The sequence below is a fragment of the Muscardinus avellanarius genome (assembly GCF_963383645.1).
Source record: "Muscardinus avellanarius genome assembly, chromosome: 3".
NCBI classification, from domain to species: Eukaryota; Metazoa; Chordata; class Mammalia; order Rodentia; family Gliridae; genus Muscardinus; species Muscardinus avellanarius.
Window position 1 is genome coordinate 21,573,613 of NC_137788.1, and position 23,880 is coordinate 21,597,492.

At 48.5% G+C, this 23,880-nt stretch overlaps 1 protein-coding gene across 2 annotated transcripts; it reads left to right on the plus strand.

Annotated features, from left to right (window-relative positions):
* Nucleotides 1–3,595: 3,595 nt before the first annotated feature.
* On the plus strand, nucleotides 3,596–23,473 carry NUDC (nuclear distribution C, dynein complex regulator; the record flags this gene model as incomplete). Of its 2 annotated transcripts, none has more annotated exons than XM_080692349.1 (9): nucleotides 3,596–3,682; nucleotides 7,433–7,510; nucleotides 20,351–20,554; nucleotides 20,636–20,701; nucleotides 21,106–21,225; nucleotides 21,334–21,528; nucleotides 22,749–22,832; nucleotides 22,924–23,042; nucleotides 23,422–23,473. In XM_080692349.1, the coding sequence occupies exons 1-9, from the start codon at nucleotides 3,602–3,604 to the stop codon at nucleotides 23,471–23,473; spliced, it is 999 nt and encodes a 332-aa protein (XP_080548475.1). In that variant the 5' UTR covers nucleotides 3,596–3,601. The 2 variants fall into 2 exon arrangements, with proteins under 2 accessions (XP_080548475.1, XP_080548476.1); XM_080692350.1 differs by having other exon boundaries at nucleotides 21,109–21,225.
* Between the last annotated feature and the right edge of the window lie 407 nt (nucleotides 23,474–23,880).

Consider the following 23,880-nt stretch of genomic DNA (forward strand, 5'->3'; position numbering starts at 1 on the left):
TCCTGCCCTATTTTTTATTCTTTATTTTGAAGCCGGGTCTCACTGAGTTGCAGAGGGCCTCACTGAGTAGCTGAGGCTGTCTGTGAACCGCGATCCTCTGGTTTCAGCCTCCCGAATGCTGGGATTACAAGAGTGCGCTGCCACGCCCGGCTATATTTTTTATTCTTTATTTTGGAACAGGGTCTCACTGAGTTGCAAAGGGCCTAAATAGCTGAGGCTGGCCTTGAAACTGTGATCCTCATGTCTCCACTTCCCAAGTGCTGGGATTACAAGTGTACGCCACCATGACTGGCTCCCCAGCCCAATTTTTATATTATATTTTTATTTTGAAATACGGTGAGAGCCGGGTGTGGTGGCGCATACTTGTAATCCCAGTGCTTGGGAGGCTGAGACAGGAGGATCGCACAGGTTCGAAGCCAGCCTCAGCTACTTAGTGAGGCTCTTAGCAACTTAGTGAGACCCTGTTTCCAAATAAAATATAAAATAGGTCTGGGAGTATAGCTCGGAGGTAGAAAAGCCCCTGTGTTCCACCCTCAGTACCACCAAAAAAAAAAAAACAAACAAAAAAAAAACCCAAAAAACCAGGGTCTTGCTCGGTTGATGAGTTGATGAGTATCTTACTATTTGCTGAGGCTGTCCTCCAACCTGTGATCCTCTTGTCTTGGCCTCCCAATTACTGAGATTACAGCTGTGTCCCACCAGTCTGACTTCGTTTTTTATTTTATTTTACTTTATTTTATTTTATTTATCTTTGTAGTATTGAGGATTGAGCCCAGAGGCATTCTACCTCCAGCTACACTCCCAGCCCTATTATTTTATTCTTTATTTCAAAACAGGGTCTCACTAGATGCAGAAGGCCTCATTAAGTTGCTGAGGCTGGCTGGGAACCTGTAATCCTCCTTTCTCAGCCTTCCAAGTACTGGGATTATAAACATGTGCCACAATACCTAGTTCTCTTTTACTTTTTATTTTGAAACAAGGTCTCTCAAATTTGCTGAGGTTGGCTGCAAACCTCCTGTCTCAGCCTCCCAAATTCTAGGATTACAGGCTTCTGCCATCACTCCTAGCTTAAACTTTATTTTATTTTTTATGGTACCGGGGATGGAACCCAGGGGCATTCTACATCTGAGTGACACTCCCAACCCGATTTTATTTATTTATTTATTTATTTATTTATTTATTTATTTATTTTTGCGGGTCTGGGGATAGAACCCAGAGGTCTTTGACCTCCAAGCTACACCCCCTGCCCTATTGTTTTTTATTCTTTATTTTGAAACTGGGTCCCACTGAGTTGCAGAGGGCCTCACTAAGTAGCTGAGGCTGTCCGCAAACCGTGATCCTCCGGTCTCAGCCTCCTGAATGCTAGGATTACAAGCATGCGCCACCACATCTGGCTCCCAGCCCTATTTTATATTCTTTATTTTGAAACAGGGTCTCACTGAGTTGCAAAGGGCCTCACTATGTAGCTGAGGCTCATTGCAAACCATAATGCTCCTGTCTCAGCCTCCCAAATGCTGGGATTACAAATGTGTGCCACCATGCCCGACTTCTTCTTTCTTTCTTTCTCTCTTTCTTTCTTTCTTTCTTTCTTTCTTTCTTTCTTTCTTTCTTTCTTTCTTTCTTTCTTTCTTTCTCTTTTGTGATACTGGGGATGGAGCCCAGGGGCATTCTGCCTTTGCGCTACACCTCCAGCCCTATTGTTTTATTCTTTACTTTGAAACAGGGTCTTACTGAGTTGCAAAGGGTATCACTAAGCAGCTGAGGCTGTCCACGAACTGTGATCCTCCTGTCTCGGCCTCCCAAATGCTGGGATTACAAGCATGTGCCACCACGCCTGGCTTCTTATTCTTTATTTTGAAATAGGGTCTTACTAAATTTTGGAGGGCCTCACATATTGCTGTGATCCTCCTGTCTCGGCCTTCCAAGTACTAGGATACAAGTATGTACCACCATGCCTGTCTTCTATTTAATTTGAAACAGTGTCTCAGTAAATTGCTGAGGCTGGCTGGATACCTGTAATCCTCCTGTCTCAGATTCTCCAGTACTAGGATTACACACTGGGTGCACTACCATGCCCAGCTTTTCTTTGTTTTTGTTTTTGAGGTATTAGGAATTGAACCTAGGTTCATTGTACCTGTGTTCTATACCACAGCCCCCATTTAAAATTTTTTTTTTTTTTTTTGCTAGGTGTGGTTGCGCATACTTGTAATCCCGGCATTTGGGAGGCTTAGACAGGAGGATCACATAGGTTTGAAGCCAGCCTTGGCTACTTAGTGAGGCTCTCAGCAACTTAATTAGACCCTGTTTCTAAATTAAACATAAAGTAGGTCTGGGAGTATAGCCCGGAGATAGAAAAGTCCCTGAGTTCCACCACTAGTACCACAAAAAAATTTTTTTTTAAATTTATTTACTTTTTGTGGTATTGGGGATTGATTCTAGGGGCAGTCTACCTCTAAACTACACCTCCAGTTTAGATGATGAGATTCATTGCATAAGTTGAGAGATTGGCCTAGGTGGCTGGGCCTGTGGCCCCATATTATTGGGAGTTAAGGTCAATAACAGCACCTGCTTGGCCTGGTGGGACACGCCTTTAATCTCAGGAATTGGGAGGCTGATTCAGGAGGATCACACGTTTGAGAACAGCCTCAGCAAGTAGTGAGAGTCTCAGCAATATATTGAGACCCTGTTTCAAAATAAAAATTAAAAAATAGAGAGCCGAGTGTGGTGGTGCATGCTTGTAATCCCAGCATTTGGAAGGCTGAGACCTGAGGATCGCGGTTCACTGACAGCCTCAGCTACTTAGTGAGGCCCTCTGCAACTTAGTGAGACCCAGTTTCAAATTAAAGAATAAAAAAACTAGGGCAGGGGGTGTAGCTCGGAGGTCAAATGCCCCCGGGTTCCATCCCCAGATCAAAAAAAAAAAAAAAAAAATAGAGCTGGGGTGTAGCTTAGAGGTAGAAAGTCCCTAGGTTCAATCCCCAGAATTTCAGTGTTTCACCTGAAGATCATTAAAGTGTAGAGCCTGGGACCCTGTGCAACTGCAGTTTTTATGACTATGAAGGTGACCTTGGTCCAGTATGTGATGATAATGATGAAGGAGGTAGGCTGTCCTTTGGGCAAAAGTCTTTTTTCTGGGTCTCAACTACCTACCTCATGTAGGACTTCAAGAGCTGAGTAAAGACACTTTCAGTTCCACTATTCTACAAGCTGCAAGGTCACTAGCAAAGCTTGTCCCTTTTTAACTCAGAATCCTACCATATTTGAGCTCAGAGCTTTCTGGAAGGCTCTAAAGCATCTGGTGACCATAGCAACACAAACCAAACTCCCTGGTCCTAGGTTCCGCCCTCCACTACACCGACGCGCTTGTTGATTGGATCTCCAATTGGACCAATAGTCGATCCAGCGGGCTCTCAGCCGCGCGGTGACTGGCTGCGGGCCGGGAGGGAGGCGGGACGAACGGGGCCTGGACGGGCCGGGCACGTGCGTGTTTCCGGCTCCGCTGCGGAAGGGGGACGACAGATCCGTTGGCCCGGAGGCATCCCGAAGGAGCCGGGAGAGCGCGGGAAGCGAGTGCAGTCGGAGCGACGATCGGGCCGGCGCAATGGGCGGGGAGCAAGAGGAGGAGCGGTTCGACGGCATGTTGCTGGCCATGGCGCAGCAGCACGAGGGCGGCGTGCAGGAGGTAAGGGCCCGCGCGGCCCGGCCCGCCGCGTCCGCGGCCCTCGCCACGCTCACCCCGCCTTCTCTGCCTTTAAGAGCCCCGCTCTACTCCCGGGCCCCGCGGGCGCGCCGGAGCCCCCCACATTCTCGCCGCGCCCCGGCTTCCGGTCCACCCTCTCAGTAGTTCCCATCTTAGCAATTCCCGCGTCTCCGAATCCCGCCTCCCGTACTCCCCCGGAGCTTTAGGGTGCCCCCTGTGGTACCACACACGCCTCAGTCATCCTTTGATGACTCCCGCAGAGCATCCCTTGGTGAACCACCCCCGGACACTGTAATTTGCTTCTCCTCTGACGCGCAGCCGATCTCCCCAGGCATGGGTAGGGAGTAGGGGCGGAAGAAGGGAGAGATTAGCACGTGGTCTGTTTAGTCCTTGAATGGGGGAATGGGAAACCTGTATTCATAGTTGTTTTTCACCATCTGCCAATTTGGGGACGTTTCCACCTCTCAAGGCTTAGTTTACCTATCTGTGAGATGGAACTACGAGCCCCTGTTTCCTTTTTCTTGTATTGGAGGAGAGCAGTATCTTGAAGTGAAGCGAGTTTTTTTTTTTTTTTTTTTTTTTTTTTTTTTTTTGGTGGTACTGGGGGTAAAACCCAGGGGATTTTCTACCTTTGGGCTATACTCCCAGACCTACTTTATACTTTATTTGGAAACAGGGTCTCACTAAGTTGCAGAGAGCCTCACTAAGTAGCTGAGGCTGGCTTCGAAACTGCAAGATCCTCCTGTCTCAGCCTCCCAAGTGCTAGGATTACAAACATGCGCCACCACGGCCCTGCTGAAGCGAGTTCTTAATGAGACTGGTTCATTCAACAAGTATTTGTCAAGAAGAGAAACCTTTTCTTTCCCTAATGGAGCTTACTTACCAAGTTGTGCTTTCAAAAGTTTAATTCTTAGCTGGATATAATGGCACATGCCTGTAATCCCGATACTTGGGAGACTGAGAGGATGATTGCAGAAATCAGGGCCAGCCTCAGCAACTCTGAAGCTCACATCAACTTAGTGAGACCCTGTTACCAAATAAGAAATGAAATAGGGTTGGGGGTGTAGCTTGGAGGCAGAATGCTTCTGGGTTCAATCCCTAGCACCACACAAACCCTACACACACACACACCAATTAAGAAAAAATAAATAGCTAGCCAGGTGGTGGCATACACTTGTGATCCCAGTTTGGGGGAGGCTGAGACAGGAGGATCGAAGCCTCAGCTACATAGTGAGGCCCCTCTAACTTAGTGAGACCCTGTTTCAAAATAAAGAATAAAAAACAGGACTGGGGGTGTAGCTTGGAGATAGAATGCCCCTGAGTTCAATTCCCAGTAGTGATAAATAGATACACTTTAGAAGTGTGTGTAGCTCGCCAGGGGAGGCAGAGACAGGATAGCGCAGGTTAGAAGCCAGCCACGCTGGCTTAAGAGACCCTGTTTCCAAATAAAAAAGTATAAAAAATAGGTCTGGGAGTGTAGCCCATAAATAGAAGGGCTTCCAGGAACCCCAGTACCACCAAAAAAAAAAAAAAAAAAAAAAAGTGTGTGTAGCTCAGAGGTAGAATGTCCCTGGGTTCAATCCCCCAGTACCCAAACAAACAAAAAAGACTTAATTCATGCTGAGTGGCCAGACCTAATAACATTTGTGTATGAATAATAAGAATCCTATAGCATTGAATTTTGTGCTTGGTGTTTTGGGACAGAAACAGAAGTAGAACAATTTGTCAAGATCAGGCCAAAACTCCTATAAAACAGCCAAGGACCAGAGAATGAAAGGGATTTGCCTGAGCTCATCTGACAGTCTCCTGACTTAGGACCAGGCTCCTTAGGCCAGTCTACTTTCCCAGCCGTCGCTGATCCAGTCACTGGAGACCAGTTTCCATTGAGCTTTCCATTCCTGTTCTTTACCCCAAGGTGCTCGTGGTGAACAAGGATTTCTTATCCTTTTGAGGAAGAGTTGGGCATGGTGACACAAGCCTGTCTGTCATCTCAGCTGCTGGGGAGTTTGCAACTGGAAGGTCACAAGTTTGAGGCCAGCCGTAGCAACTTACTGAGACATTTAGCAACTCAAGACCCTGTTTCATAATAAAAAATAAAAAGGACTGGAGATGTAGTTCAGAGGTAGAATAACCCTGGGTTCAATCCTCAGTACTCAAAGTGGGGGAGGGGCTGGGGAATGTAGCTAAGTGATAGAGCATCCCTGGGTTCAATCCCAAGTACTACTGATAAATAAAACACTTTGAAGGTCGTTTTTTGTTTGCTTGTTTTTGTGATGCTGGGAATATAACTCAGGACCTCAGGTTTGCTAGGCAGGTGCTTTACCACTGAATTGCATGTCCAACTATTTTATTTTATTATTTTATTTTATTTTGGTGGTACTAAGAATTGAACACAGGGCATTCTATCTCTGAGCTCTACCCACAGCCCTATTTTTAATTTGATTTTGAAACAGTCTTGTTAAGCTGATGAGAGTCTCACTACTTGCTGAGGCTATCCTTGAACTTGTGAATCTCAGCCTTCCAACACTGAGATTACAGGCCTGTACCACCGTGCCTGGCTTTAGCATGTACTGAGCCTATACAGATGCTCTTTGGCTTACTGGGTTGTGTCTCAGTAAACCCATTGTAAGTTGGAACTATCCTAAGTGGAAGATGTGTTAATACTCCTTACCTATTGAATGTCAAAGCTTAGCAGCACAGGGCATTGTAGATTATCGGTTGTTTACCCTTATGATAGAGGACTTGGAAACTGAGACTTCACAGAGACCATATCATATATTGTTAGCCCAGGAAATGATCAGAATTCAATTTCAGGCCAGGCATGGTGGCGCATCCTTGTAATTGCAGCATTTGGGAGGCTGAGACAGAAGGATCATGGTTGGCAGCCAGCCTTAGCTACTTAGTGAGGCCCTTTGCAAATCAGTGATACCCTGTTTCAAAATAAAGAATAAAAAATAGGGCTGGGATGCCGGGCATGGTGGTGCATGCTTGTAATCCCTGCGCCTGGGAGGCGGAGACAGAAGGATCGCGCAGGTTCGAAGCCAGCCGCGCTGGCATAAGAGACCCTGTTTCAAAAATATAAAATAGGTCTGGGAGTGTAGCCCGGAGGTAGAAGGGCTTCCAGGAACCCCAGTACCACTAAAAATAAAATAAAATAAAATAAAATAGGGCTGGGGGTGTTGCTCAGAGGTAGGATGCCCCTGGGTTCCATTCCCAGTACTGCAAAAAAAAAAAAAAAAAAAATTCAATTTCAAGCTGGGTGTGGTGGCACATACTTGTAACCCCAGTAATTGGGAGGCTGAGATCAAAGGATTGCAGGCTTGCAGCCAGCCTCAGCAATTTAGATCTTGTTTCAAAAAATAAATAAATAAAATAGGGCTGGGGGTGCAGCTTGGATAGAATGCCCCTAGGTTAACTCCCCACTACCACCAAGAGAAAAGTCAGTTTCTTTTGAAATCATACTGCTTAAGGTGGGCATGGTGGGGCATGCAAAAATCCCAGTACTTAGGAGATAGAAGAAGTGGAAAGTATCTTCCAGGTGATCTGGATAAGTTTAGGGTAGGCTTCCTGGTGGAAAGATGGCTTAGGGGGGAGGATATCTCCTCAGTTTGGGGTTTCAGAGGTGAAAAGTTCAAATCCCAAGTTCCCTCCTCCACCAAAGAAGTTGGCTTGAGTGGAGTTGAGGGCTCCCAGCATGGCACCCTCCTAGATTCAGTCTTTTCTGTCTTTCAGCTCGTGAATACTTTCTTCAGCTTCCTTCGACGCAAAACAGACTTTTTCGTTGGAGGAGAAGAAGGGATGGCAGAAAAGGTGAGTGTCGGGGGGTCTCTGTCCACGTGGCCTTCCTTTGGCACAGTGGGAACCTTACGCAGAGGCGGGGTGGCAAGGGGCGAGCCCAGCGCAGGGAAAGCAGGCTGCCCTGGAGGCCCCTCCTTGCTGGCTTGGATGCACCGACCCCCGGTTCCTTAGCAGTGCAGGGAGAGGGCACGTATTAGCCATCCCATTTTACGTGGGCTCAGGGATGTTTTGTACTTGTGTAATCTCGAGTCTAGCTATAGGAGAACTAGGGTTGAAACCTGACTGTTGTAAGCCTGACCCTTTTTTTTGGGTAGGGGCGTGCTGGGGTCTGAGCCCAGAGGCATTCCACATGTGAGCTATACGCCCAGCCCTTTTTATTTATTGTTATTTATTATTTTATGTACTAAAGGTTGACCCCAGAGACATTTCAACTCCAAGCTATACCCCTAGCCCTATTTATTTTTGTGATACTGTGGATTGAACCAGGGGTATTTTACCTCTGAGCTATGCCCCCAGCTCTGTTTTCTTTATTTCTCCTTCTTTCTTCCTTTTCTTTCTTCCTTCCTTCCTTCCTTCTTTTATTTATTTATTTATTTATTTATTTATTTATTTATTTATTGCGGTACTGGGGATGGAACTCAGGGCATTCTACCTTTGAGCTATAATATCCCCAGCCCTATTTTTTATTCTTTATTTTGAAAGAGATTCTCACTGAGTTGCAAAGGGCCTCACTAAGTACTCAAAACTGGGCTGTCCCTGAAGTGCAATCCTCCTGTCTCAGCCTCCCAAATGCTGGGATTACAAGCATGTGCCACCATGCCTGACTTTTATTTCTTATTTTGAAACAATATCTCATTAAGGAGAGTCCTGGCTAGGTTGCTGATGCTGGCCTTGAACTGATGATCCTGTCTCTGCCTCAAATATGGGGATGTTACAGGTGTGTGTGACCACACCCAGCCGTAAACTTGCCTTCTGCCCATGACAGCAAAGTTTTATATTTTGCTACTTGGGGTCAAACTCAGGAGAAGTGTACCACTGAGCTATAAACCCAACTCTTTTTTCTTTGTTTTTTTGTTGTGGCATTGGGGATAGAACCCAGGGGCATTCTACCTCCAAGCTAAACCCCTAGTCCTATTTTACTTTATTTACTATTTATTTTCTGGTACTTGGAATGGAACCCAGGGGCATTGTGCCTTGGAGCTATACCCCCAGCCCTGTTTTTTATTCTTTATTTATTATTATTATTATTATTATTATTATTATTTATTATTTATTTATTTTTTTTGTGGTGCTGGGGTTCCTGGAAGCCCTTCTATCTCCGGGCTACACTCCCACACCTATTTTTACATTTTTATTTGGAAACAGGGTCTCCTAAGCCAGCGTGCGGCTGGCTTCGAACCTGCGCGATCCTCCTGTCTCTGCCTCCCAAGTGCGGGGATTACAAGCGTGCGCCACCACGCCCGGCTTTATTAATTATTTTTTTGTGGGTCTGGGGATGAAACCCAGGGGCATTCGACCTTCAAGCTACACCCCCTGCCCTGTTTGTTATTCTTTATTTTGAAACCGGGTCTCACTGAATTGCAGAGGACCTCACTAAGTAGCTGAGGTTGTCTGTGAACCGTGATCCTCTGGTCTCAGCCTCCCGAATGCTGGGATTACAAGTGTGCACCACCACACCTGGCTCCTATTTTATTTTTATTTTGAACATCTTACTAGGTTTTTGAGAGTCCACTTACTTGCTAAGGCTGGCCTCAAACCCATGATTTTCCTCTCTCAGCTTCCTAAGACTGGGATTGCCTAGATATAATTATGTAATTATAGATATAATTATATTTTTGAAGATTGGTAAATAATGAATGGAATTTAACTATTTTGTGTGTGCATGGGAGGATACTGGAAATTGAACCCACCAACGTACACTGTCAGACCTTTTATTTTTTAATTATTAGTTAACTTATTTATTTATTTTTGTGGTACTGGGGATGGATCCCAGGGCATTCTACCTCTGGGCTATACCCCCAGCCCTATATTTTTTTGGGGGGAGGGGCAGTACTGGGGATGGAACCCAGGAGCATTCTACTTCCAAGCTACATCCCAGCCTTATTTTTTATTCTTTATTTTGAAGCAGGGTCTCGCTGAGTTGCAAAGGGCCTAAGTAGCTGAGGTTTTCCTTGAGCCATGATCTTCCTGTCTCAGCCTCCCAAATGCTGGGATTATAAGTGTGCTCACCACGCCTGACTTATTTTTTATTTGGAAACAGGGTGCTCACCACGCCTGACTTATTTTTTATTTGGAAACAGGGTCTCACTAAGTTGCTGAAGCTGGCCTTGAACTTGCAATCCTCCTGCCAGCCTTCCAAGAATATTAAAGGCATGTGCTGCTGCCCCCCAGTTTTTTTTTTTTTTGGTTCTGGGGATTGAACCCAGAGGCATTCTAGCTTTGAGCCACACCTTAAACTTGATTTTATTTCTTATTTGGAAACAGGTTCTCGGTAGATTGATATGTCTCACTACTTGGTGATGCTGTCCTCAAGCCTGTGATCCTCCTGTCTCAGTACTGTGATCCTCCCAAGTACTGGGATTATGGGCGTGCGCCACCACGCTTGGCTTGGCTCTGCCTCCAGCTTTTGACTATGGTTTTCTTTTGTTTTGTTTGTACTGGGATTGAACCCAGAGGCAGACTAGCTCTGAGTTACACCCCAGCCCTATTTTATTGTGTTTTTTTTTGGGGGGGGGTCTGGGGATGGAACTCAAGGGGATTCGACCTCCGAGCTACACCTCCTGCCCTATTTTTTATTCTTTATTTTGAAACCGGGTCTCACTGAGTTGCAGAGGGCCTCACTAAGTAGCTGAGGCTGTCCGCGAACCGCGATCCTCCCAGTCTCAGCCTCCCAAATGCTGGGATTACAAGCCTGTGCCACCACGCCTGGTTATTTTATTGTTTTGAAACAGGTTCTCACTAGGTTGATTAGAGTGTCACTAGCTGAGGCTGTCCTTGAACCTGCAGTCCTCCTGTCTCAAGTATTGGGATTACAAGTATAATTCAGAGGTAGAATGTCCTTAGGTTCCGTCCCCAGTATCGCAAAATAAAAATAAAAAGACAACAGTAAGACCCTGTTTCAAAAAAATAAGGAATAAAAATTAGGGCTGGGGATGTAGCTAGGAGGTAGAATGCCCCTGGGTTTCATCCCTGGTAGCACAAAAAAATTTTTTAAAATAAAAAAATAAAAAGACACAATTTAGGAATAACTAAACAAATGTTGCAGAGTATAGGGTGTGGAGCCTCTGTTCTCTCCAGGATGACCTCCCTCTTAGTATTTTATTATTATTATTATTATTATTATTATTATTATTATTATTATTATTATTGGTAGAACTGGGGATTGAATTCAGAGAAATTCTGCCTCTGAGATACATCCCCAGCCATAGTTTTTATTTTTTATTGGAAACAGGGTCTCACTAAGTTGCAGAGGGCCTCACTAAGTAGCTGAGGCTGTCTGAGAACCTGTGATTTTCCTGTCTCAGCCCCCCAAGTACTGGGATTACAAGTGTGTGCCACCACGCCTGCCTCCCTTCCAGTATCTTAAAGTGTTCACATCCCAGACATTCTCCAAACCCCATCATTTAGCTGTTTTATGGAGGCTTCATTAGGCATGGCTGGTTAAACCAGTGTCTGTTGGTGGTTAGCTCGGTCTCTAGGACCTGTCTGCTGGGTGTGGGTGGGTTGGTCGTCTGCAAGACCCAACTCTGTGATGCTCTTTGGTCTTTCTGGCAACGGGTCTCCATCCTGAAGTTCTCCATGTAGGGTCCTAAGGAGGAGCCTCATTGGAGCCAAAGGTGCTTCTGTCACTTCTGTCCAGAGGATTGAGGAGCTCTGTATCATATCCCTCATCTTCATGGTGGAGGTTAATGTTTCCTGTACCTAGGCTTGGTGGCGCACACTTGTAATCCCAGTACTTGGGAGGCTGAGACAGGAGGAGCACAGGTTTGCGGCCCCTCAGCTACTTGGTGAGACCCTGTTTCAAAATAAAGAATTAAAAAATAGGCTTGGAGTATAGCTTGGAGGTAAAATGTCCCTGAGTTCAATCTCCAGAACTGCCAATAAATAAATAAATAAATAAAGTTTGATAATACATATATTGCCAATACAACATTGGTAATTAGGTTCTGGAGGCTTGATTTGTTTAAGTTGGTTTTTGTTATTTCCAAAAGCTAGCTTATATTTTAATTTTTATTTACTATTTTTGAAATAGGATCCTGATAAGTTACTGTGCTGACCTTGACCCTGCAATCCTCCAGTCTGAGCCTCTGATGTACTGGAATTGTAGGAGTGTACCACCACTCCCAGCTTCCCAGAAGCAGTTTGTTGATGGACTATATTCTCCATCCGGAAGCACTCAATGTTCAATTGTTTTTTCTTTTTTCTTCTCTCTTTGTGGTGCTGGAGATTGAACCTAGGACCTTGCACATCTATGCAGGCACTCTCCCATTGAGCCCTAGCCTGCTTGATTGTTTGTCTTTTTGTGATGTTAATAGTCACAGATCATGTGTACCTGAATTTATTATTTCATTCCTAGAGGATTGCAAAATCCTCTTACTTTGTTATCTAAAGCCCTTCAGGAACCACTTGGTTACCCCGAGATTCCTTCACTCACAGCTTCCAGAATAATCACTTGAATTCTTACTGAGGTCAAAAGGTAGCTGCTGAGGTGGATTTTTCCCCCATTGTTATAAACTCGTGGACTTGAGTAAACTGTGTTTCTGGCCCTTGCAGTTGTTTTGATTGAGTCACTCAGGAGGGAAATTATGTTGAGGGGCACAGATCAGTTCGGCTCCTGATAATGAGACCACATCACCGTGCTGACCCTTGTGCTTGCTCTCCAAAGTACTGTCAGCCTGCTTCCAGAGGTTTCCTTGTTAGGCCATACCGCACTTCCCGAATTCCTTTTCTACTTTATTTTAAATTTTGGTCCTGGGGATTAAACCCAGGAGCATTCTACCTCAGGAATTTCCAGCCCTATTTATTTATTTTATTTTATTTTGCAGCATTAGGGATAGAACCCAGGGTCATTCTATCTCCGATCTATACCCCCAGCCCTATTTATTTATTTATTTATTTATTTATTTGTTTTTGTTTTTTGGTGGTACTGGGGGTGGAACCCAGAGGCTTTCTACATCCGAGCTATACTCCCAGACCCATTTTATATTTTATTTGGAAACAGGGTCTCACTAAGTTGCTGAGAGCCTCACTAAGCTGAGGCTGGCTTCAAACCTGTGCGATCCTCCTGTCTCAGCCTCCCAAGCGTGGGTATTACAAGTGTGCGCCATCACGCCTGGCCCAGCCCTATTTATTTTGAAACAGGGTTTCACTGAGTTGCAAAGAGCCTCATTAAGTAGCTGAGGCTGCCCTGGATCTTCCTGTCTCCACTTCCCAAGTGCAGGGATTACGAGTGTGCGCTGCCATGCCCGGATTTTATTTATTTGGAAACAGGGTCTTGCTAAGTTGCTGGGGCTGGCTTCAAAACTGTGATCCTCTGGAACTAGGATTATAGGTGTGCACCGCCACACCCAGCTCCCTCTCTACATTTTTTTTTTTTTTATACTAGGGGTGGAACCCAGTGGCATTCTACCTCTGAGCTACACTCCCAGCCCTGTTTTTTTATCCTTTTTTTTGTGGGTCTGGAGATAGAATACAGGGGCATTTGACCTCCGAGCTACACCCCCTGCCCTATTTTTTTTTTTTTTTTTTTGGTGGTACTGGGGTTCCTGGAAGCCCTTCTACCTCCGGGCTACACTCCCAGACCTATTTTTACATTTTCATTTTTGGAAACAGGGTCTCCTAAGCCAGCGCGCGCGGCTGGCTTCGAACCTGCGCGATCCTCCTGTCTCCGCCTCCCAAGCGCGGGGATTACAAGCGTGCGCCACCACGCCCGGCTATTTTTTATTCTTTATTTTGAAACAGGGTCTCACTAAGTTGCCGAGGGCCTCACCAAGTAGCTGAGGCTGTCCTTGAACTGCGATTCTCTGGTTGAATGCTGGGATTACAAGTGTGCACCACCACGCCCAGCTAGAGACCTTATTTCAAAATAAAATAATAAAATAGCCTGGAGGTGTAGCTCAGAGATAGAATGCTCTTGGGCTCTATCTCCAGTATACACACCCAAAGATTAATTAGGCACAGATCCTGCCTCCAGGGGCCATATGACACAGCCCCAGACAGCTGGACTCCAGGAGGAAGGCGGCGTCAGCAGGGTCCTCTGGAAGGAGAAAGGGCACTTGGTGAGAATCAGGAAAAGTGTGGGAAAGGGTATGACACCTGAGTGGCTTGGAAGTAGATTGGGAGGCGATGTGAACAAAGACGCAGGGCAGGCGCGGCAGGAAGAGTTCCCGAGGGAGAGTGAATGCCATGAGAGGAGAGGCATGGCCATGGCCCACACAAGCTGCGCCAGGTCGGCGCACACTTGTAATCCCTGCGCTTGGGAGGCTGAGACAGGAGGATCGCACAGGTTTGAAGCCAGTCTTAGCTGGCTTAAGAGACCCTGTTTCTAAATAAAATATAAAAATAGGTCTGGGAGTGTAGCCCGGACGTAGAAGGCCCCTGGGTTTCATCCCCAGTACCGCCAAAAAAAAAACCTGTGCCAGGTCTGCAGAGGAGGAACTCCAGGAGCCTCGGTCAGGAAGGAGCAGGCCAGGCAGGGGCTGGGCCATGGGAGCTCTGGCTGTTCCGCATGGGCTGTTTCAGGTTTTGCTGGAGGTCTGCGTGAGGGGAGCAACAGGGCTGAGCCAGGATGGTATGGTGTTACATCTCCTAACATTGGTATCAAGCAGGGTGTGGTGGTGCTCACTTGTAATCCTAGTACTTGGGAGGCTCAGACAGGAGGATCACAGGTTTGAGGACAGCCTCAGAAATTAGTGAGGCTCTCAGCAACTTTAGACTGTTTCCAAATAAATAAAATTGGTCTGGGGGTATAGCTCAGAGGTAAAATACCTCTGGATTCAATTCCTAGTACCAAAAAAAAAAAAGATTGTACAGCTGGATGCTCGCAGATGACGGCTCTGTCCTTGGGCACAGAGGGCGGTGGTGAGGGTGCTGGCTTACGGCCCTGGATCACAGCAGTGCCCTCAGCGTGTTGTGGTAGTTGTGGCATTGGGAACTCTGAGCTCGTGTCGTAGGTTAGCACTGCCTGCCTCTCATTGCCATTCCCGGGATCTCCCCCGCCGGGCCCTGTCGGGGCTGGACTGCTGTGGGGATCCTCCATCAAAGTCAGCCATGTCTGTTTGATTGTGTCATCTCCCTTGGGTGTATTGGGGTGCCCTGCCCCCAGGGTGGTCAGGTTCAGGACCTCATGCTGTTGGGTTTAGTCTACTTATTACTACTATTACCGTTATTACGTACAGTACTGGGGATTGAAGCCAGGACCTTATACATTAGGCAAATGCTGTACCACTGAGCCACGGCCCCAGGCCACAGTTTATATACTTATATATTCATTTTAAAAAGGTTATTTTTGTGTGTGTGTGTGTGTGTGTGTGTGTGTGTGTGTGTGTGTGTTACAGGGGATTGAATCCAGAGGCATACCATTGCTGAGCTATGCCCAAAAGCCCTATTTTTTAAAATTTGAAACAAGGCTTCACAAAGTTGCATTCTACTTCTGAATTATACCCCTAATCCTATGTTATTTTTTATTTTGAAACGGGGTTTTGCCAAGTTGCTGAGGCTGGGCTTAAGCCTGTCATCCTCTTTTCTCGGCCTCCCAGGTAGTGGGATTACAGGTGTGCTAGGTTCAGTGGTTACAGGTGAATCAGGCTGGGTTCAGTTTAGACAGTTTTGGGGGGGCCTGCCAACTGGTGGGAACCAGTCTGCTCCCTGTCATCCAGCCTGGTGGGGACCGCTGTGTGCCCACTCAGCAGGCCCAGCCTGCCTCACTCTGCGCCACCTTGCTGGGCTCTGGTTCCTAAAAGTGTGTCTAGTGACTGAAGCCAGTGACTTCAGGACAGCCTCTGGTTGACACCTCTGGGGAGGCTGCCACACCTCCAAGGGGTTCTTCGGGTGGGTGGAGACTGGGAGGGAAGTCGGAGGCCACTGTGATTGGCCTTGACTGCCTGGTGGTTCAGCTCTGCTCTCAGGTAACCTCCAGGAGCCAGGGAGGTGTAGGTCAAATGAGATGTGACATGATTCACTGGGGCTGGGAGGGGGAGGGCCCTGTTCCCACCTCCTTTGGCCACTGGTTGGCAAATGGCTTGAGTTCAAGGTCTCCTGATTAGGGACTTGGGACAAGGCCTTTGGTTGAACAGCCTCTACTGCGTAATTGTCTCATGACCTGTTGTTTCTTTTGACAGCAGAATGGCCTTCAGATGGCTCATTTCTTGCACTCCCCACCCCTGTTTAGTTAACTCATGAGCTGGGGTTGAGGACTCATGGTGTCCTTTACCCTCGAGGAGTGATACTCCTACAGTGTGGCATGGGGCTGGGGAAGTAACCAGAGTGGGCACAGATAATGAGAACCCAGAGCCCGATGTGGTGGGGCTCGCCTGTAATCCCAGCATGTGGGATGCCGAGACAGGAGGCTCACAGGTTCAAAGACATCCTCAGCAACATAGCAAGACTCTCAGCAACCTAGTGAGACACACACACACACACACACACACACACACACACACACACACACACACACAGTGTCTCTGTCTCTGTCTCTGTCTCTCTCTGAGGATCCATGGGCATTTGGCAGAACCCTAGATCTGGGAACCCATGGGTGGGTGACTTCTGTGACCCTGAGCCTTTGTAGACCCCTCTTCTGTCCAGCTGTGGTACAGAGGTTCCTGGAATATATATATTTTTTTTTCCCGATACTGAGGATGGAACCCAGGGGCATTCTACCTCCATGCTATACCCCAGCCCTTTATTTTGAAACAGGATCTCACTGAGTTGCAAAGGGCCTTACTATGTAGCTGAGGCTGTCCTTGAACCACCATCCTCCTGTCTCAGCCTCTCAAATACTGGGATTACAGGTGTGCACCACCACACCCGGCTTAGATGGTTTTTTGACCGCTGATCCCATGGTGGCCCGTGCAGCCTCCAGATACATGTGCTGTAGTGTGTGCTGTGTGTTGGTGGCTGCGCAGTTGGGTTTCCTAAGGGAGGTGGGGCCTGCTAAAGGACAGAGCAAAGCCCAGCTGGTCCTGGAGGGTGGAGGGTGCTTTCCAGGTGGCCTGAAAGTAGAGAGTAGTCAGCTTTTAGAGAGTCAGAGGGATGACGTGAGGGTCACACTCCATTTTGATTCAGTGGGTCTGGAGTGGGGTCTGAGATGGAGCATTTCTACCAGGTTGCAGGTGATGCCGACGCTGCGGGGGGGGGGAACCCCACTCGGGGGTGCTGCCTTCCCCTGCCAGCTGATACGCACAGCCCCAGCTGGCCAGCGGCGCTGGGGAGCCCCGCTGGTGTGGCAAGGGCTGTCCCGGGCTCTTACAAAGGCTGTTGGACCACAATTGCTCGGTTGTCTCAGACATCACACCTATTCGTGACAGGTGGCGGTGCCCTTGGGTGGCAGAGAGGCCAGGTAGCAGGTCGTGGGGTGGGACGTCCTGGGAAGGCTGGGGAAAAGGGATTGGAAGAGGAAGTGGCCTCTTAGTTTGCTTTGCGGCCATCCTGGGTGTGGCATGACTGCCATCCAGCGGGGCTGTGCTTCTGGAGGAAGGACTCGCAGGGGTAAGAGGTAGAGGAGCAGGCAGGTTTGGGCTAACAGCTCAGGAAAGATTTCTTTTTTTTTTTTGTGGGGTCTGGGGATGAAACCCAGGGGCATTCGACTTCTGACCTACACCCCCTGCCCTGTTTTTTATTTTATTTTTTTGTGGTACTGGGGTTCCTGGAAACCCTTCTACCTCGGGGCTACACTCCCAGACACTCATTTTTTATATTTTTATTTGGAAACAGGGTCTCTTAAGCCAGCGCGGCTGGCTTCGAACCTGCGCGATCCTCCTGTCTCCGCCTCCCAAGTGTGGGGATTACAAGCTGCGCCAACATGCCCGGCTTTATTCTTTATTTTGAAACAGGGTCTCAGTAAGTTACAAAGTGCTTCACTAAGTAGCTGAAGCTGTCCTTGAACTGCAATCCTCTGTCTCAGCTTCCTGAATGCTGGGGTTACAAGCATGCGCCACCATGTCTGGCTAGGAAAGGCTTCTTAAAGGGGCTGAACTTTACTTTTTTCTTCTTGATACTGTGGGTTAAATCCACAGGCATTCTACCTCCAAGCCCCCCCCCCCTTATATATATGTGTGTATGTATGTATATAGGTTCCAGACCTTTTTTTTTTTTTTTAATTTTTTTTTTCGGGTCTGGGGATGGAACCCAGGGGCATTCTACCTCCGAGCCACACCCCCTGCTCTATTTTTTATTCTTTATTTTGAAACAGGGTCTCACTAAGTTGCAGAGGGCCTCATTAAGTAGCTGAGGCTGTCCACGAACCGTGATCCTCCAGTCTCAGCCTCCCAAATTCTGGAATTAAAAGCGTGTGCCACCACGCCCGGCTGTATTTTGTGGCATTGAGAATGGAACTCAGGGGCATTCTATCTCCGATCTATACCTCCAGCCCTATCTTTTATTCTTATTTTGAAACAGGTCTCACTGAGTTGCAAAGGACTTCATTAAGTAGCTGAGGCCGTCCGCAAACCCGTATCCTCCTGTCTTAGACTCCCAAATGCCAAGATTACAAGTGTGCACCACCACATTCAAGCTTTGCTTTGCTTTGCTTTGCTTTGCTTTTCTTTCTTTCTTTCTTTCTTTCTTTCTTTCTTTCTTTCTTTTTTTGTTCGTTTGTTCTTTTTTGTTTGTTTGGCGGTACTGCAGTTGGAACCCAGGGGCATTGTACCTCTGAGCTACACCCCAGCCCTATTTTTTAGTCTATTTATTTATTTATTATTATTTTTTGTGGTACTGGGGTTCCTGGAAGCCCTTCTATCTCCAGGCTACACTCCCAGACCTATTTTTACATTTTTATTTGGAAACAGGGTCTCCTAAGACAGTGCACGCAGCTGGCTTCGAACCTGCGCGATCCTCCTTCCTGTCTCTGCCACCCAAGTGCGGGGATTACAAGCGTGCGCCACCACGCCCGGCCTTAGTCTTTTTATTTTTTGAAACAGGTTCTCACTGAGTCGCAAAGGTCCTCGCTAAGTAGCTGATGCTGTCCAAGAACCGCGATCCTCCGTTCTCTGCCTCTTGAATGCTGAGATTACAAGTGTGTGCCACCAAACCCAGCTTTTTTTTTTTTTAATTTTAATTTTTTATTTTTAATTTTTTTTTGGTTACTGGGGTTCCTGGAAGCCCTTCTACCTCCGGGTTACACTCCCAGACCTATTTTTACATTTTTATTTGGAAACAGGGTCTCCTAAGCCAACGCGCGTGGCTGGCTTCAAACCTGCGCGATCCTCCTGTCTCTGCCTCCCAAGCGCAGGGATTACAAGTGTGCGCCACCACGCCCGGCTTTTTTTTTTAATTTTTGAAACAAGGTCTTACTAAGTTGCTGAAGCTGGCTGTGAACCTGTGATCCCTCCTGTCTTGCTTCCCAAGTACTGAGCTTACAAGTGTGTGCCATCACACCTGGCTTTTTTTTTTCCTCTCTAAACAAGGTCTTGCTAAGCTGTTGAGGTTGTGATCCTCCTGTCTCAGCTTCCAAGTACTGGTATTATATGCATGTGCCATCATACTTAGGTTACAACTTTTTGTGTGTGTGTGTCATACTGGAGATTGAACCCAGGGGCATTCTACCTCCAAGCCACACATGCCCTCCAGCCCTATTTTATTTTAAATTTGAAACATAATCTCACTAGGTTGATGAGAATCTCGCTACTTGCTGAGACTGTTCTAGAATTTACAATCCTCCTGTCTCAGCCTCCCATTTACTGGATTACAAGAGCGCCTGGTTTACAACTTCATTTTTTAAAGTAGCCACAATTAGCTGGGCATGTAATGTTAGTACTTGGGAGGCTGAGATAGGATTGCAAGTTCAAGACCAGCCTCATAAATTTAGCAAGACTATCAGCAACGTGAAACAATTTTGCAACAAAAAATAAGCTGGAAGCTTCATGGTGGCGCAGGCTTGTAATCTCAGCATTCGGGAGGCTGAGACCAGAAGATCGCGGTTTCGCAGACAGCCTCAGCTACTTAGTGAGGCCCTCTGCAACTCAGTGAGACCTGTTTTCAAAATAAAGAATAAAAAATAAGGCAGGGTTGTAGCTTGGAGGTCAAATGCCCCTGGGTCCCATCTCCAGACCCGCAAAAATAAAATAATAAGCCGGGTGTAGTGGTGCATGCTTGTAATCACAGCATTCAGGATGCTGAGATCGGATGATTGCAGTTCGTGGACAGCCTCAGCTACTTAGGTCCTTCACAACTCAGTGAGACCCTGTTTCAAAAACTAAAAAGGCGAAAATATGGCTGGGGGTGTAGCTCAGAGGTAGAATGCCCCTGGGTTCCATCCCCAGTACTGCAAACTAAATAAGTAAATAAAGACTCCTTGCCAGACTTGGTGGCGCACACTTGTAATCCCAGCACTTGGGAGGCTGAGACAGGAGGATTACATAGGTTCGAAGCCAGCCTTGGCTACTTAGTGAGGCATTCAGCAACTTAGTGAGACCCTGTTTCCAAATTATAAAAAAAAGGTCTGGGAGTATAGCCCAGATGTAGAAAGCCCCTGGGTTCCACCCCCAGTACCACACACAAACACAAAAAGGACTCCTTGAGATCAGTGCATTGCCCCATTTGCAGATAGACTCAGCTCTGAACACAGTGCTTCTCCAGCGCCCGCAGGTGGCCCTGTCCCCTACTCTTGCGCTTCATCTTCCTCCCTGTCCTCCCCAGCTCATCACACAGACCTTTAACCACCACAACCAGCTGGCCCAGAAAGCCCGGCGGGAGAAGCGAGTGCGGCAGGAGGCTGAGCGGCGGGAGAAGGCGGAGCGGGCAGCTAGGCTGGCCAAAGAAGCCAAGGCCGAGGCGTCTGGGCCGCAGATCAAGGAGCTGACTGAGGAGGAGGCTGAGAGGCTACAGCTGGAGCTGGACCAGGTGAGGGCGGGCTCCCCACACCTAGTTCCCATTAGCCTGGAAGAGGGGCTCTGTTACCAACTGCTCTGCCCTCTACCACAGAAAAAGGATGCGGAGAGTCATGAGGCGCAGCTCAAGAACGGCAGCCTCGGCTCGCCAGAGAAGCAGGTGAGATGGATTGGAGCCTGGGGACTCACCAGGGGCTGGGAACTGGCCTGCCTCGCTTTGGAACGCCCTTTGTTGCTCTCCCCTTGCCCCAGCCTTGGAGAGGGAGATTCTCCCCATACTTCAGGATCCCATTTAGAGACATGGGAGAATGGATTTGGGTTAAGGGGAGGGATCTCTACTAGCCTGTTTCCTTAGACAGGAAAGCTCAAGAGCCTGAGGTGGCAGCACCATCCAGGGTGGGCTGAGGACTGTGCCGTGACCATTTCCTTTGTCTCATGGTGTAATGCTCTGAGGTTTTCTCAGCCGGTTCCAGGGGCGTGGGGGTCTGCCGTGTGTGGAGTTGCCAGGGGCCAGGTGTGGGGCTCAGTCTGTGTTAAGTAAGTAGCCGAGCATCCCTGACTGAGCAGGAGGACGAGGAGGACGAGGAGGAGGACGAGAAGGACAAAGGGAAACTGAAGCCCAACCTGGGCAATGGGGCTGACCTGCCCAACTATCGCTGGACCCAGACGCTGTCGGAGCTGGATGTGAGTGGCTGGGGCCAGGGCCAGGGCCGGGGCGGATTTCAGGGAGCCTGCCTAGCGTCTCCGCAGCCCCAGGGGGCCACCCTTCCTGACAGCCTGTGCCCCATGCAGCTGGCAGTGCCCTTCCGTGTCAACTTCCGGCTGAAGGGGAAGGACGTGGTGGTGGACATCCAGCGGCGGCACCTCCGGGTGGGGCTCAAGGGGCAGCCGGCCATTGTTGACGGGGAGCTCTACAACGAGGTGAAGGTGGAGGAGAGCTCGTGGCTTGTTGAGGATGGCAAGGTGGTGACGGTGCATCTGGAGAAGGTACGCAAGCTGGCCTCTGGCCTGGCTGCCAGCGGAGGAAGGAGCAGCTGACTCACTAGGAGGGCAGAGGAAGAGCTAGGGCTCCGCGCCAGGAGGGGGCGCGGTGGGCAGTGTCACACAGCCCTTGGTGCTCAGGTGCTTTCCATCAAATTTGCGTATGTTGAGGCCACACGCCCCATGCTGTTGTAGGGGCTGGAGAGAAAAGTGAGCAAAAGGCAGAAGTCTGTGCCCTCCCTTCCCTACCACCTTCCCAGAGAGGTGGGACCCCATAAACAAAGCGCCAAGCCTCAAGGACAGCTGTCCACGTGGGCCTGCCCTGGCCCACCTGGCTGCCGCCCCCTGAGCCTTCCCACTTGCTGGGGTGTTGTTTTTTAAAGTTACTGGGGGCACTCTAGCCAGGCGTGGTGGTACACGCTTGTAATTCCAGTACTTGGAAGGGTGAGACAGGAGGATCACGCAGGCTTGAAGCCAGCCTCAGCCACTTAGTGAGGTTTTCAGCCACTTAGCCCCTGTTTCCAAATAAAATATAAAATAGGTCTTGGGTGTAGCCCAGAGGTAGAAAGCCCCTGAGTTCCATCCCTAGTACTACACACACACACATAACAAACACACACACACACACACACACACACACACACACACAGTTATTGGGGGTTGGACCAGGGGCCTCATACTTGCTTGCCAGCCAAGTGCTGTATCCCTGACCTATATCCCCAACACTCTTCTTTTTGTGGTACTAGGGATAGAACCCATGGGCATTCTACCTCCGATGTCCCCAGCCCTATTTTATATTATTTATTTTGAAACGGTCTCACTGAGTTGTCAAGAGCCTCACAAATGCTGGGATTACAAGTGTGTGCCATCACGCCTGGCCCCAACACTTTTTGAGAGGTCTTGCTAAGTTGCCCAGGCTGTCCTCAAACTTGCAATCCAAGCCTGCACCACTGTGCCCAGCTCTATTCACGCTTCCTACCTTCCACCCCACATAACCCTCTACTTTTTTCTTTCCCTTATCAGGCTGAGTTACTACTCTTGGCCTCCCTGTCTCTCCCAGCTGCTGGGAGGGCAGCGCTCTGGCTCCTCTGTGCCCCTGGTCTGTGTGGGTCTCAGGTGTAGGATGCGGGTGGGAGGAGAGAATTGGTTCTGGAAGGTCATGGGGTGATTCCTGGAGCACAGTGTGAGCCCCTTCCACACCCTGGGTAACTTCTTCCCCTTCACAGATCAATAAAATGGAGTGGTGGAGCCGCCTGGTGTCCACTGACCCCGAGATCAACACCAAGAAGATCAACCCTGAGAACTCCAAGGTGAGCCCTGGCTGGTTGGGGAGCATCTCGGCAGGGAGGGCAGGCCCTGTGTGGTCCCAGAAATTGACCCGTCCTGTCTGCCTGGCCCTAGTTGTCAGACCTCGACAGTGAGACCCGCAGCATGGTGGAAAAGATGATGTACGACCAGAGACAGAAGTCCATGGGGCTACCCACCTCGGATGAACAGAAGAAACAGGAGATTCTAAAGAAGTGAGCAACTCGGGGATACGGGTGTGCGGAGGGTGGGCGCCTGCAGGACTCTGAGCTCCCTGCCTCCTCTGGCATAAGCCAGCCAGGTTCAGGACTCCATGGCCTGGCCTTGCCCTGATCACTTGCTGAGTTTACTTGTGGTCAGGGCTGCTCAGGGCAGGAAGTAAAGGTAATAGGTGGTTGCCACCTAGAGGAAAACTACCGGTGTTGGCACCTGTTTCCAGCCCCAGGGACACCTGGGCCCTGCCCTGCCCTGCCCAGCCCGGCCTCTGGCTTCTTAGGGTTTTGAAGAGGTCAGCTGTTATCATCGGATACCCATCCTGGGAGAATAGCTGAGAAGAAGGCACGCCTCTTTTACCTTTTCCTTTTGCTTCCCCAGGTTCATGGATCAGCATCCAGAGATGGACTTCTCCAAAGCCAAATTCAACTAGTGCTGTTTTTCTCCTTGAACTCTCAGGGCTGAGCCCCCAGCCACCCTAGTTCCTTTCCCACCTTTCCCTGGGACTAGGGAGTCTCAGGGCTGGGGCAGGCACAGGACTGGCCCAGGCACGCGGCCCCAAGGCATCACGGGAGAAGGGCGGGGCCTGGGGGTCTTGGCCTCCCCAGTGGCCTGTTACACATTAAAGCTCTTCCCCAGCTCTTCCTGTGTCCTCCTTTGGTCTTTCCCTCAGACAGGACTCTTCTGGCTTCTGCTGGGAGCTTGGGTTGGCTTCCCACCCAGATTCTGCCATGTAAGGCAAGACTGCCCCTCTCTGGGTCTCTTTCTCCTTGCTATTTACAGGAAGGATTAAGACAAGCCTTTTAGCATGTATAGTTCTAAGCAAAGGTGAGATTTTTT